The sequence below is a fragment of the Phascolarctos cinereus genome, unplaced genomic scaffold (genome assembly GCF_003287225.1).
Source record: "Phascolarctos cinereus isolate Bilbo 61053 unplaced genomic scaffold, phaCin_HiC Scaffold_726;HRSCAF=1367, whole genome shotgun sequence".
NCBI lineage: Eukaryota > Metazoa > Chordata > Mammalia > Diprotodontia > Phascolarctidae > Phascolarctos > Phascolarctos cinereus.
The window spans coordinates 286,164,907-286,180,677 of record NW_027556098.1 but is presented as its reverse complement, the minus strand read 5'-3'; the positions used below and the strand labels follow the sequence as shown (position 1 = coordinate 286,180,677).

Here is a 15,771-nt window from a genome sequence, read left to right as displayed (position 1 = left end):
ATAAGTTTTGCATACATATATAGAGATATAGATATAGATATAGGTACAGATTCATATATCAGCTCCTGATTATGTGCAGAAATGGAGAGGGAAAAGAAAAATAATACAAATAGTCCCCAAACCATTTGTATGGCTTCGGAATACATTTTTGCATTTGAATTTATGTCTGAGAATCTGGAACCCTTAAAGAAAACTAAGCTATATTGCAAATAGATTAACAGTCACAAATACAATTACCAACACAGTGAAATTTTAAAATACTGTTATTGAGTTGGATTCATTGTCATCTTCTGTTTATTTCTTATAGTGGCCCGGAGCTTACGTATTACCAGTTTGTCAGGCAGAATCATATCGCCTTGCTGTTCTAGATAATCCAATAAATTTTCAGTCCACTTGAGAGCAGCTGCATGATTAATATTCCTCTCTGGGATCAGTTCTATTTCCTCCTCCTCATTTTCACTTGATTCATCAGTTTGGCCCTGTGCTCTTCTGATTATTTCACTATCAGTTAACACCTCATAACCTGGTTCAGTACTGTCCACTTCAAACCACTGTTCAATATTCTCAGTGTCTACCTTTTCACATCCTTGTGTATGCTGTAAGATGGTGGCTAAAGTAGCTGCTGAAATTTCTTCTTCATCAAAGTCCAAATCATCATTTTCTTCATTGCCAGGGAAAATTTTGTTCCATGCTCTGATAATGGTAACTGGCTTAACCATATTCCATGCCATTGAAATTTCATACAGAGCATCTAATAATGTTAGTTTCTTCCAAAACATTTTCAGATCATTACCCTCCTCTAAGTTGTTTTGGAGAAGTCCTGCTCTATAGTATCTCTTCATTATAGCTATGACACCCTGATCCATAGGTTGAATCAATGAGGCTACATTAGGTGGTAGATATTTTACAAATATCTGGCCATCATCTGATCTTAGGACATTTTCATTTGGATGTGTCGGTGAATTATCCAATAACAGCACTGCCTTTTCCTGAAGGCCTTTGGATCTTAAGTACTCTCGAACTTGTGGCACAAAGATCTTGTCAAACCACTGTCTGAAAATAGAAAGGTCCATCCATGCACCTTTCTGACTGAAATAGGAGACTGGCAGGTTTGAGGTGTCAGTACCTTTAAATGAACGTGGTTTTTTTGCTTTTCCCACTACACAAAGTTTAAGTTTGTGTAAACCTGTTGCATTGGCACAACACATGACAGTGACTCTTTCTTCAATTAACTTGCACCCAGAAGGAGTGAATTTACCCTTGACAGCTGAAGTCCTTGTTGGTAGGCATTTCCAAAACAATCCAGTTTCATCAGCATTATAGATTTGCTCAGGCTGTAAATTCTCCCTCTGAACAAATTCCTGAAAGTGGCTACAAAATTCATCCACAGCAGTTTCATCTCCATTTAACTTTTCTCCTCTGATGTTAATCTCACGAATGCTATGTCTCTGCTTAAAACGAGTTAGCCAGCCAGCCGAAGGATTAAAATCTCCATCCATTCCTAAGGCATAGAAGAAAAACTCTGCTCTTTTTGCACAAATCGGTCCAGATACAGGATTCCCCTTTGCTCTTTGCTGGTTAAACCATTCCAGCATAGCTCTGTCCAGTTCTTCATACATGGATGGTTTCATTGACTTTCTCTTGGCCAAGAGACTTGTTGAATCAGAACTGCTAGCATAAGTTATAATTTTTTCTTTATTCTTCCTTATATCCCTAACTGTCGTTTCACCAATCCCATAAATCACTGAGAGCTGTTTGGAAGAGCTGCCTTCTTCGAGTTTCTTTATGATATCAAGCTTATCCTTAATGGTCAACACCACGCGCTTGCGTTTCCCTGACATTTTGAGACTCTGGGAATCGCTCAACGTGAAACACAGAAGGAAAACCCTCTTGCTTCACAAAAGCTCTCCGTCTGCCACACTTGTCACTTTCTCAGATCTAGACTCAGTTACTGCGGCACTGACCCCTTTCAGGCTGGGCTGGCACAGGGCTCCAGGGGAAGGAGAGAGTGAGAGTGGCAGGCCCGAGGACCCAGATGGGCAGCCAGGCTCGGGGAGGGAGAAGGCCCAGAGCCGCCGCGGATAATCCGGATTATGAATGTTTGTTTACTTCTTTTCTCTCCATCTCACGCCACCGCGGAGGGAGGAAGAACACAATCTCGGTACTGACCCCCACGTGGGGCGGGGGCAGGTGTATAGTGCTCCCCAGGGAGAATCAAAGTTGAGCCCGGAAGCACCCCGGCCGGGGAGGGGCCGGCGTCCGTCGACTCCCTCTCCCCGGGGGACTCAAAGCTGGGGCCGGTACCCCCGGCCGGCCGTACCCCACCCCACCCCAAGCCGCAGGGACTCTTCCCTCCAGGAGCCTCAGCAGGGTCGCCAGAGCCTCCCCGCCCCCTCCTGGCCCCGCGGGGACCCGCTCCCCACCTCTGAGCTCTCGGCCAGGGGCCCCCCAGCGCAGCTCCCTCACTACACAGCCCAGCCAGCTCCTCCCACTCCAGGACGCGCTCCCGGAAGACGGCCCCCCCACCCGCGAGCCTCCCCAAAAGAAGGCGGGACTTCCGACCGCCCCCTTCAGGAAGGAGCCGCGGGACGCGCCAGTTGTCGAAGCTGACTCCTGAGGCAGAGGTGTAGGCGGAGACGTGGGCGGGGGCGGAGGCGGAGGCTGCCGAAGGCGGCGAAGGCGGCGGCTGCGGCGGTTTGAAAGGTGAGGGAGCGGGACCGCTTAGGGCGGGGGTTTGTCTGCGCTCCCTCGCAGCGAATGACTTTTCTAGAGGGGCGGGGTAGAAGGCACCCATCCCCCGGTGCCGGGCAAATAACTCCCTCGGCTCCCGGGCGAGGGTGGTGGCCTCGGGTGGGGAGGGGCGGGGGCGGGGACGGCCTGTGACAGCCCTTCCCTTCCCTTCTTTTCCCAGCCGAGCGGAGCCGAGCCTAGCTGCCTGCAGCCTCTGGGGACACCCTTTCCCCTCCGGGGGAGGCCCGGGAATAGCAGGTAAGTCCGGGCTGGGAAGCCCGCGTTTCGGTGTTCAATCCGCTGTGCTTTCCCCCTCTTCTCCCCTCCCCTGCTCCGGGCTCTCTCCTTGCTCCGCCCCGAGCGTTTCTGTGGCGCGCTTTTATCCCAAAGCTGTGCCTCAGCTTCTGGTTTCTCAGTTATGTTTCCCATCCCTCCTCCCTCTTGGAGACAGGCTGCGCTAACCTCCCTCTGGCAGAAGTGGCGGGGATAGATGTGCGTGCATGTATGTGTGTGTGTGTGTGTGTGGTGTGTGTGTGGTGTGCGCGCGTGTGCAACAAGGAAAATAATACAGGGGTTTTGTGTGTGTGTGTGTGTGTGTTTTTAATGCGCCATGGTTGTTATCCTCTCTCATTTTGAAGTAAATTTTGCTACACGCCTTGCAGAGGTGTATGAACGCTGGTGAGATAACCAATCTAGAGAGCCAAATCCGCAGGGTTGGCCCAAGTCAAAATTGTGAAGGCATGGATAGACATTTGTTGTGCATCTAAGTGTCTGAATAATGTGAGTCTGTGATATTTGTTGCTTTATCTTTAAGGCAGCAAAGAGCTTTGCATGCCTGATGTCACTTCATCTTCACAGAGACTGCGAGATAGAACTAGTTAATATTTTTAATCCTTTTTTTTCCCCTTACCATTGAGGTAATGGAGTACGTACAGAAAGGCGAAAGTGACTTTCCCCGAGTAAGTGGAGGAGGTGTAATTCAAGCCTAAATTTTCTGACTTTTGGATGGTTGGTTTTTCTATTGTTCCATGCCCTTAACACCTTGTGGCTCAGCGTCTCTATGTTTGTTGCCCAGGCACTGGAGGAAAGATTAGATGAACTAATTAATAATTATGTATTAGGTTAGAAGGTATCTCAAAGGCAAACTAGTCCAACCCCCTACCTAATGAAAGCATGATCTTCTGCCCCTGAAAAATTATCTTGCACTCTGCTTGAAGAGATCTGTGGTATATATTGTACAATATTAAATATCAAATAAGTAAAAATAATAGTACTGACATGTTTGTATCCACCTGTCCCTTGCTTTCTCTGTTAGGAGGTTTCTCTTTGTCCTTAACTAGAGGCAAAATAGCATTAAAGAAGCTTGATGGAATCCTGGTTTCATGAAATGCAGCTTACGTGCAATTTCCAAATAACTACAACTGTTAAGTTGATTTCTTGATAAGCATAGCACCTCCTCCTGAAAGCTGGGAGAGATGATTTACCTCTCTGTCAGCTTTACCTTCACAGTTCCCTCCCTAGTTCTCATTTCAAATCTCTGATTTCAGCTTTTCTTTGATCTTCAATCTCTCCTCCTGCTGTCCCAATATCTTACCCCCCAATATTTCTATGGGATCTGCCTTTAAAGGAAATCAAACCAACCATATAGCCCCTTTTTTAAAAATTAAATTTTCAGTTAACAGGTATTTATTTTCTCTCCCTCCTTTGTCCTGCCCCCCCCCCAATACCTTTTATAATAACAAAAAAAGATTATGCTAAAAGTCATCTAGTGATTAGGAAACTACCCTTTTTAAAGCAACCCATTGCACCTATGGAAAATTCTGATTAGAAAGTTTTTCTTTACATCTAGCTTAAAACTGCCTCTATTCTACCAAAGTCCATTACTGTTAGGCCCTTTGGACCAAGTGGCACAATGGATAGAGTGCTGGGCCTGGATGGAGTCAGGAAGATAGGTCTTCCTGAGTTCCAATCTGGCCTTAAACACATACTTGCTGTTTGACCCTGGGCAAGTCACTTAACCCTGTTTGCCTCAGTTTCCTCATTTTTAGAAATGAACTGGAAAAGGAAATGGCAAATCACTCCAGTATCTTTGCCAAGAAAACCCCAAATGGGGTCATGAAGAGTAGGACAGGCCTGAAATTACTGAATGACAACAAAAACAAATTTAATCTCTCTTCTACATGATAGACTTGCAACTACTTGGATCCAGAACTTTAATATTATTTCCCTCCCTTTTATTTACCTTTTCTCTTCTTCAGGCTAAATACGCCCATTTACTTCAATTGATCCTAGTTTGGCATGGTTTCTAGTTCTCTATCTTACTCACTTTACTGAACCTGAGAGTATCTTGAATATTCCTGAGAGTATCTTGAAAATTCAACACCCAGAACTGAACAATATATTCCGGAGGTTGTCTGTCCCAACTGTGTTGGGACTCTACTTGTAGTCTCCCTTGTTCAGGACACCCTGCCTTTTTCATAAAGCCTAAGATTGTGATAGATTTTTTGGCTGTCACATCTACCTTCTCTCTGACACTCTCTCTCATTTACTCTTTATATGAACGTAATTGTTTGCATGTTGTCTCCCATATTAAAATGAGAGCTCTTTGAGGACAGTTTTGCCTTTCTTTGTATACCCAATACTTAGCATTGTGACTTATATATAGCAAGCACATAATAAATGCTTATTGACTACAAGACTGGGATTTACTAAGTTCCTTGATTTTTTTTCCCCACACAAAGTGTTTTCTGGCTTTGCCTCCCCCTGCACTGTATTTGTGCAGTTTATTTTACTTTTGTCCCTACTAAGTTTTATCTTGTTAAATTTAAGCTATCATAAGATTTTTTTAAATCCTATTTTCTGTCAAGTTAACTGTTTCTTCTAGGTTTGTGTTATCTACAGATTACTAATCATGTGCTTTTTGCCCAAATCTCTTACAAAAAAAATTTATTGAGAAAAAAAGGAGGTATGGAAAGAGTTACATGGTTGTACTGGGAGTACTTTGGTGAAGCTGATATTTTTAAAAGAAGAATTTGTACAAAAGATGAATACAAATTCACAAAATCAAGGACAAATATGAAAGAATGGCATAGGCCCATGAGAATAATGTAAGAAGGGGTTAAAGACCAGAATGTCCTGAGGCTTGTGAAAAATGCTAAAGACAATGAAACGTTTTTGGTTTTGTTTTTAATCTATTTTGGAGATAAGAAAACTAAGGGAAAAATAACCATTGCATGGGTAATTGTAACTGATGAAAGAAAGCAGAATTATTTAACTCCTGTTTTGTTCCTGTTTTCTTTGTAAAGGAGAATAATCTTTAGACTGAAAAGGATAGAATTAAAATGGTCATGAGGGAATTTCATCTAAGATAAATGAGGAAATAGTAAGAGAGTATCTAAATCAAATCATCTGACTCAGATTAGTTACAAATCCAGGATACAGAAAGTATTGTAGCTATGATTGCTGAACCAATGATTGTTGAAAACAAACTTTGAGATATGGAAAATGATAGAGGTACTTGAACAACGTGAAATTTATTGGAGATAAATGTAAAATACTGGACTTAAGCACAAAACAAAACACTATACTTACTAGTTGCAGAAGATATGGCTAAATAGTTCATTGGGGAAAGACCTGGGGTTTTAGTTGATTTAAAAGCTCAGTTTGAGTGAACTGTATGATACAGTAGCCAGAAAAGCTAATGTGATCTTAGGTGACATTAATGATAATATAATGTCCAGAGCAAGTGCTAGGCAGGCCTTATGTGGAGTTCTTGGGACCACGTTTTAGTGAGGATTTTTATAAGCTGGAGCTTTCCCAGAGGAGAGTAACAAAGGGTAGTGAGGGAGCTGAAAACAATAACCTAGAATTGTTTAAACTAACTGAAGATGATAAATGGGGAGAAAAGAAAATTTAGGGAAGAAATTTTAACTGTTCATGGAAGTGTTTTTTTCCCAGAGGGGAGAACAAAGACCAAAGGGTAGAAATTAAAGTGAGGCAAATTTTAACTCAATAGTAAGGAAGGACCTCCTAAGGATTAGAAGTGTACAAAAACAGATTCCTTCATGAAGAAGTCTTCAAGCAAAAGTTAGATGATCACTTGTCAGGGGTGTTAAAGAGAGTGTTCATGCTTTAAGTGTGTGTTGGACTAGATCATACTAGTAAGGTTCTTTCCAACTCAGGATTCTGTAATCTCTAAATTCTTTAATCAGTTAGAAAGCAACCATTTATTAAGTGCTTCCTGTGTGCTAGAACTTTTCTTCTTAAGTGATAGGTCTTCAGAGTGCCCCAAAAGAAATTATATTCACAGTCTGGAGACCAATACAACCACCATTCTTTGAAAAAAAATATTTTTTCCCCTGGAAATATGTTATTTTAATATTATGCTAAAAATCAATGATATGGTATAGATAAGATATGCAAATTTTCACCAGTGCTGTGTATTCTCTCCCTACCCAGTAGCTTTCATGGTTCACATAAATTTACGGGTTATGGCTTCACTAATATAAACTGAGATTTTTTTAAAAAAACTGATTTTAAAATTTTTGATTTAAGGAATTTTTCCTAATGTTTTCTCCTGAGATTATAATTTAGTAATATTGCTATATAAACTAATGGCTATTTTAATGCTCTCTCATTTTAACAATCTTAAATATAAATAATGTTGGCATCTGTCATTTTGTAGCACTGGATTTTGGGTTCTGATACCTGTTCTACTTATTTCTGTTATCTGGGAAAGGTCACTTAGCATCTCTGTCTCTCAATTTGTAATAGAGGAATAATAAACAGTAACTCATATGGATATGGTGCTCCAAGGTTTACATGGAGTTATTGAGAAGAGAAAATAGCATTATGGAAAAGTACTTTGGAAAAAATCAAAAGTACTATTACAAATGCATTAATTTTGTGTTGTGTCTATTCAAACAAGTTCATTATCATTACCTAGAAATGATATACAAATCTCATAGTCATGTGGCAAGTATTTATAATGATTGACTTATTGATGCTAAAACAATTAGATATGTAATGTGATCAATTAATATTTATAACATCATTTTAGTTGCTGAGATAGCCAGCTTTATTTTTATTTTCTGGAATCTCTAAATTTGCATCTGCTCATTTGCTAAAATTTGGTTTCTTTTTATGTTTTTACACTATTAACTTATGAGTCACGTTGAACTGTATTATTAATTTTATATATTACTGTGTCTTAATAGTTATTTTTCTGAATTATATTAGGTTTCATACTTCTGTTATTATCTAAAATCATACCAATCTATACAACAAAACTAATTTCTGGTATATAACATTAGCAGCATTATTGAGCTTGTTACTAGAAGGCGTGACTGTAAAATAATATGACTCATTTTTTTAACAGACATACCAGAGCCTATATCCAGAGGATTGCCTCCCTCAAAGTAGTCACTTTGGAGGCTCTAGTGATGCGTCTGTTGCTATATACATTTTTGAAATGCCTCTTTTGGAATTGCCTTTGTAACCTGTAGCAACGCCAAAAATCTTTGTCCTTTGAGGGTGGATTTTATTTCTGGAAAGATCCAAAAGTCATTTGGAGCCAAGGCTGGTGAATAAGGTAGGTAATCCAAAAAATGAGTTGTCACTAGAGTACTGAGAGTGGCTTTCTTATGTGACTTGCAAACTTTTTGAAGGCATTTCCAAATGAGGAGATCCACAAATATTTTGAGTAATGGTATCATCATTGAAATACATACTCCCAAAGTGATGTCTTTGAAGGACAGTATTTATTTGTGTGTGTGTGTGTGAATTCTGCTTTAGTGAATCTCATATTTTTCAGCAACCTCAGCAGCTCATCCTTCAATTATATGTTCCATCGCTTTGCTGATCATCATATATTTTGGCCTCTATTATTAACTAAGTTTTTCTCTATTACCTCCTTGTAACAGTGTTTTGTGGCACTTGTCCTGTTCTCAATCTCCATGATAAACCTTTTAGCCTCAGTAACACAGTGCCTTGCCTTAGACATAAATTAAACATAATATTGGTAAAGATGATGTGATAAGGTACGGTGTTTTGATATCTGAATATTCTGTTGGGTTATTTGTAGTTTTTCTGCGTGTTTTACTCTGCCTTCACATTCTGTTGTTTTATAACTATGGTCATGTTTCACAACCAGTCTCTATAAGTTGCAGTCTTATAAGTTTTTGTAGAAGTCATTCCTAAATAGTTCATTTGACAGTTCTATAATTGTTGGCGTTACTTATTGCCCAGCTGTTTTTTTCACATGGCTGAATTATCTTTTCAGTTATTATTTTTCTCATTTTCCTGCTGAGGAAACTCAATATTGATAAAATAAAGTTCAACTTTCAACCTGGCATTTAAAACCCTCCACAATAAGGCAATACCCTTATTCCAAATATTCCTTGAACTCAAAAAAAGCTCTCTGCCTTTGTCAAATAGGCCTTTTCGTTGTTCTCTAAATATACTGTATTTTAGCTGAACCTCAGACCTTTATTCTTGCTGTTTTTCCCACCTAGAATTGCTCCCTCAGTATTTCTCCTCGTCTAACCCCTATCAGCCATTCAGAGCCCATGTCAAGCCTTGTATCTTCTACAGTCTTTGATACTGCTACCTCAATTGCTTTCCCTTATCTCTGAACTCTTGTAGCATTAATGTCAGAATCATGGCACTGAATCACAGTCTCCTTGAATGCTATTACTTAACTGTTTTACATGTGTTTGTCTTGTTTCTAAATTTAAATTATAGATTTTTGAAAGACAAGGGGGTATGTCTTATATTGTTTGTAGCCCTCTCAGAATCTTGCAGTCATATGCATATTGTAGGCACTCATTACACATGTGGTGAGTGATTTATCAATACCACTAGCATACTATGTGTGATTTCTAGAATGACCATAATATGACACTAGATTAATGTAATTGACATCATAAATACATTTATTACCTTAACCTGACTATCATCTTCTTTATTATGAGATTATTCCTAATAACATTTTTTTTTGTAGAAGCTTAAGTGAAAATGGTACATGTTAGAAGATATGAAACAAGGAATAATTCTAAGACTCAAGTGCCGGCGTTGAAATCACGGGTTGACTGGAGACGGACTAAACGAAATAATATCTTACAGTTACTTGATAGTGATGAAGAGCTTGATAGTGATGAAAGTGTTGATAGTGATGAAGAGCTTGATAGTGATGAAAGTCATGACAGTGATGAAAGTCATGACAGTGATGAAAGTATTGATAGTAATAAAAAGCTTGATGATAAAGAGCTTGACTTAACTAATAAGGCAGAAAATAACAAAGAACACATAACTAAGAGTGGTGGCCTTTCAGATCATGAGGAAGAAAAAAATGAAAATAAATGTAAGACCATTAACACAGATTATGGAAAGGATCTAAGTCAAGAACATATTGATTCTAAACAACAGAGTGACCAAATAGTTACAGAGGAGGATGTAGAAGAAGAAGAGCACATCACTCGAGGAAAGCGAAAAAGGGTATCTTCTGTGATGTATGACAGTGATGATAGTGATGACAGTGACATTTTAGTTAGAAGAGTAGATGTTAAGCGTCGTCGTATAGTGGAGGATGATGACTGTTCTTCAGTGGAGGTGGATCAAAAACCTCCTAAATCTGAAAAAAGCTCAGCCATTCGGAAACAGGAACAACTCCAGAAGCTGAAAGAGCTCTCAAAACAAAGATCTCGTCAGAGACGCAATAGTGGTAGAGATTTTGAGGTGTGTTTTTTTTTTATTGAATTTCACTTGAAGAATATTTGCATTTTATCAAAAAGAAGTATTAATTATCATATTTTCAATGAGTCAGATTATTATTTTTTCTTATTTAAAAATTTCCTGTGTACATTTAACTACAATCATATCCAATTTCTTATTTGTCATAACAACATGAGACTCAGCTAGTCCATCATCAGTTCTGTTTTAAGAATTGAAGGTTACTTTTTGGTTTTGTACAGTCCTTTCAATTTTCAACTTTTATTAAAGCTTTCATTTTCAGTCAATCATTTTGTATCATTTAAACATTAAAAAAAATCTTGTCTTCATTTTAAAAGCTCAACAATTAATATGAAAAGGGAGTCATTTTTTTTTACCTTAAGTCTTGAATTCACTTAATTTCTCTTTATCATGCTTAGAAGTATGAATTGGTCATTGTGTTTCACATTCATATTGAAATTATTGTAATTTTTAAAAAGTAAAATATTAGATAAAAAGTCACTAATTTGCATGTTCTGATTTAATTAGGATTCTGAAGAGGAATCTTTACCTGATAGTGATCTTGATGATGATGAAGATGATGAAGAAGATGATGATGATGAGGAAGGAGATGATTATATTATTGATGGGTTTGTAGTTCAAGATGAGGAAGAAAGTCAAAACCAATCAGGAGAAAAAATGACTGCATCACAGCTTCAATTAGTGAAACGAAATTCTCTTTGTAAGTTAAATATTAAGGGTAGGGGTTTTGGTTTTGGTTTTGTTTTACTTACAACTTTTATTCATGTTATCCTATTATTTTGGTTTTGTAAAGAGTTATTTTCCATCTAATGGCAAGAAATGCTGATTTTAAATACAATCAGTCTTTAGTAATCTAGTTTTTGGGTTTTTTTAAACTTAGACATTTTGATATTCACAGATTTTTTTAGTGCATAAGTAATTCATAGTAGTTGATTCTGCTGCCTTGTTATATGTTTGGTAGAAGTTTAGTATGAATTTGAAACTCAGGCTTAATATTTTTCTAGATATTTCATTGGTTTGTTATTATTCCTGTTGTCTTTGAGCATGATTAGTTGAGAGTTGTTAGCATCTTACTACTTTTTTATTTTATCTCTATTGATAGCTTTTTTAAAGTATCAGATTCATTGTTTAGTATATCCTTCCCTCCCCTGCCTAGCTAGCCCTTCTTTGTGACAAATATCTTTTTTTTAAAAAATACAGGAAAACTGATCAACAAATATTGAGTATTAATTTTTTTTCTCTTTCATCTCTCCATGTCTATTGGGGAAAAATAGAAAGAAAGAATTTTATTACTTGTGTCTAAGTCTAATAAAAAAGTTGTTAGACTGCTGAATCTCTTTTTTCTGAGAAGTTTCATGAACCGTTTCCTTAAATTTTATGTTATAATGAATAAGTAAAGTAATAAAGGTTATTAAATTTGTATCTTAATATGATCAGACTGTTAAACCTTATAACATAATTAAGGAGTAAGAATGATATAAATTTCAGGAAAATTCTGTGAAGAGCCATGTAAATGAGTAGCCCTGTGTACTTGGAGTGTCAGACAATTTTACCTGGAAACAGTAAATATTCATTGAGCTGGCATCTGGGAAATAAGCTAGCATAGAAATCCAAAAATCCAAACAGAAATGACTGGACAGCTTAGTAATTCAGGTACAAAAAGGAGTGAAAAGAAAGAAAAGAATTTCTACAGAAGTTTAAAAGAATTCTGGAAGTAGCCCAGGAAAATGTATTTGTCTCCCCAATTTCCTCTGAGCTCTGTGTATTAATTTGGGTGCATAGTATTTCATTTCTGTAGAACTTTTGCTTTTTACTTACAAACTTGATGAATGTGTGCTACAAGATCAGATCTCTTGTTTCAAACCAACCTGTATCCTATATTCTTCCCCCACAGAGGTGGTGTCCTTTATTAACTAGGATCTAGTTAGAGATTTGTACTGTGAAGTTTGGATTCAAAGGACCACACTTAAGGAGGACAACATGTGGCCTCGAGGTCACAGGTTCTCCACCCCTGAACTAGACAGTATTAGCTACTGGTCTTGGGAATGGATTATATTTAAAACAGCCCAAAGAGATTAGGGGAACCAGAAAGTAGATACTACATTCTCTGTCATAAGAAGCTACTCGGGTTCAGAAATCCCACTACAAGTTTCTCTATTAGAATTAAGACCATGTGGTTTTAGGACTAGGATTTAGATGCTGCTTCTTTATCATCATGTTTATTTTAACACTATTATGGCATTCTTATTACTCTTAATAGGATGTGTTCTTACCAGAGCAGTATTTCCCTTTCATTTATCTATTTTCTTGAAGTTCATTGGCACATCTTCCTCTCCTTAAATAAAAATTATTATGACTCCATAGGATTCTAGTCATTTGGCTGTACTAAATTTAAAAAAAAAACATTTTCTTAGGAAGCTGTATGTCCTACTATTTATTACAGGTCTGTCTAGCTTCTATTTGCTGGTTTTTACAATTTATAATACATTTGTTTGAGCCTTTATATAATATCTTTACTCTGTTGCCATATTCCACCTCTTTTCCTATTTATACTCTTTCTCTCCCCTTACCTAGATCCAGCCTGTGTTGACTTGAAAAGAATGGTGGAAAAAGTTTTGTTCTTCAAGTCACATTCCAAATTTTTGTGTGGCATTGATATTTAACAGTACTCCCTTTTGAGTTGCAGTAGGAAATAGAATTGTTATAAAAAGAATATAAAGTCCCAGATATAGATTAAACATCTCTTTAATGCAGAGAAGTTTTAGTATCTTTTTAAGAGTAGTTTTGTATATAATAGTAATAATGTTAACCTTCATATTATGTTTTACTTTAAGAGAATCATTTTAATCATTCAGAACTCTAATTTATAGTTTTCTTTTCTTCATTGCCAGTTGGACTTTTCTAGGGAGATAGCATGAAATAGCAGCCAAAAATACTGTATTTGGAGTTAAGAGATTTGAGATTCCAATACTTGACCTATAATTGGGCAGATCAAGAATGTAATACTAACATTAGGAGAATAAAACTAGATCCTATATCTATCTATATCCTAGAGATTTGAACATTAGTAAGCTGATACTTTTCTTAAGTTTAATCGAGAGGTGGATATATATATATATATAGAGAGAGAGAGAGAGGAGAGAGCTTTTGATATTCCTTTCTAAATTTTATCTAAAACACATTACAGATTCTTTCAGTGACCACTACACTCACTTTGAAAGAGTTGTCAAGGCTTTTCTGATCAATGCTTTGGATGATACTTTTCTGGGAACATTATATGGTAAGTGAATAGTATCTAATAGCACATTTAATTGTGTATTTTTTCCCTCTTTTTCTCATTTGAAACAAAGAAAAGCTGTCCTTAAGACCTTTTTCTTATTCATCCCACAAACAACTTCGTCAAAGTCAGGTCAGTTCAACACATTAGTTATTGGACTTCTGCTGTTCTAAGTGCCACATAAATCATTTTTAAAATGGGATTCTTAAGAATAAGTGGTCAGTGCCTTTAAATGCTTACAACTTAGGAGAAAAGACAAAATATATGAAACCACTAAATAACTATACAGAGCAATATATTCTTAAATGTCAAAATAATTATTACAGACAATAAAATGATATAAGAATTCAGAAGAGGGAGACATCACTGTGGGTTGGGATGGCCAGGAAAGCTTTCATGGAGGAGGTGGGACTTCAGCTGGTCTTAGAATGATAGATAGGTAGGACATGTATAGCTAACAAGGGAGAAATAGCATGATCAAATAAAGAATAGGTTTGTTATGTTTGAAGAGCAACAAAGAATCTGCCTTAGCTAAAGTAATAAGGTTTAGTAGGAATAGTAGGAAATAATATTGGGAAAGTAGGGTGGGAAGATTATAGAGAGCCTTGAATATCAGCCTCTGTGGAGTTTAAACTACTATATATCCTAAAGCCATTAGAGATCTTTTCAGTAAGGAAATGAGAGAGGGAATAAAATGGCAAGCCTTTACATCTGGTATTGGCCATTACCATCAGAAAGTATTTCGTAAATACTAAATTGTATACAGTACTATGCAAGTTATTGTACAAAAAGAACTAGAGACCTCTTCCCTACCATTGGGACACTAAGTGATTTTTACGTCCTTTTGATAGTGTGATTTTTACTTCTTTTTGATAGCTCTCCTCCACAAAAGTCCTACTCTGATGCCTCATCGTGGTGTGGAGGTGACCCTGGGTTCTCGAAGGCTATGCCAGCGGAGCGCAAGCTCTGACAGGTTCTACCAAGCTGGAAAGGCTTCGAGTATGGTCCCAATGACAGACTGTGTCTGCTGTCCAAGGACCAGCCTAGCTAAGTACAGAGAGGCTCATCACCAGAAGGCTGGCCTCTAGGTGATGAATTCTTTGTCCATGCTGACGTATGAAACATAAAAGTAAAAGATGGCCTTTCATCTTATGCAGTCTACTTCCATTTCCACAGTGACAGTAGTGGAAAAAGAGGCAGGGGGTACTAAGAATCATATACTGTTTAAACTGTTTAGAGACATTAATTTAATGGTCGGTACTCTTAATATGAGATTTTGGTCCAACAACCAAATTGACAGGCTCTTAGAGAAATTGAACCACATCTATATTGACGTTTTTTAAAAAGAAGTCTGAAAATATAAAGAAGTTTCATCTAAAATGAAAGATTGTTCACAAGTTCTTCTTCAAGAAATGAATAAAGGAGATAATGGAGTTGGTTTCGTGGTATTCCCAAAAGACAACAAACAAAAAAATTTCATGAGCCACTTGATCATTTTGCCTTGCAGTGCTCATGATGAACATAAGCAGACTATCACGAAGATAACTGTAGCTTTTGTGTCAACATGTGCTGCAGAATATGAAGATATAGAGAAATTCTATGAAGAATTTGACCTGATTCTCTGAATTAAGTCAACATACTCAGTGATTTCAGTGAAAAAGTGAGCACAAGGTATGGAGGTAAAAAGATGTTGGAAAATGTAGCTTGGGAATAGGAATGAAAGTAAGTAAAGTCTTATAAACTATTCAGAAGCCTCATGCTTGTATCTCCTGAATAAGTTCTTCTGGAAGAGATTTGGAAATCGATGAGATTAAGTATATCTTAACAGAGTAAAAGACTAGTTGCTGACCTAGGAATCATTGGAGAATCATTGGTTGTTGGGCAGTCAAGTTAGTAGCTGGTTAGAGCAAACGTTAGAACTAATACCAAATTAGAATAAAGAAAGAAAATGAGAAGACAACACTGTAGGCAATTACAGTAATGCAGTCTTACCTTATCTAGACAATTTGTTGAGT

At 37.5% G+C, this 15,771-nt stretch overlaps 2 protein-coding genes across 5 annotated transcripts in view; one reads left to right on the top strand and one right to left on the bottom strand.

Moving 5' to 3' along the window:
• Positions 1 to 263: 263 nt before the first annotated feature.
• Positions 264 to 1,841, bottom strand: JRKL (JRK like). The gene has a single exon (XM_021000732.2). It carries the CDS (start codon positions 1,839 to 1,841, stop codon positions 264 to 266), a length of 1,578 nt encoding a protein of 525 aa, XP_020856391.1.
• A 769-nt stretch (positions 1,842 to 2,610) lies between these two features.
• The window catches only part of CCDC82 (coiled-coil domain containing 82), a 53,381-nt gene continuing 40,220 nt past the window's right edge, over positions 2,611 to 15,771 (top strand). For 3 of the 4 annotated variants that reach the window (XR_013483099.1, XR_002327220.2, XM_021000734.2), the window contains exons 1-6: positions 2,611 to 2,703; positions 2,912 to 2,988; positions 8,108 to 8,320; positions 9,731 to 10,464; positions 10,987 to 11,179; positions 13,667 to 13,759. Coding sequence is in view for 2 of the 4 variants with exons in the window: in XM_021000734.2 (XP_020856393.1) it covers positions 9,745 to 10,464; positions 10,987 to 11,179; positions 13,667 to 13,759 (1,006 nt within the window). In the remaining 2 variants the exon portion in view is untranslated. Of the gene's footprint in view, positions 2,704 to 2,871; positions 2,989 to 8,107; positions 8,321 to 9,730; positions 10,465 to 10,986; positions 11,180 to 13,666; positions 13,760 to 15,771 lie in introns of those variants that run through there. The other variant, XM_078147161.1, reaches the window with a different exon arrangement.

Excerpts from the sequence above, each read along its gene's own strand:
- JRKL (XM_021000732.2), bottom strand. The coding sequence starts at position 1,841 with ATGTCAGGGAAACGCAAGCGCGTGGTGTTGACCATTAAGGATAAGCTT.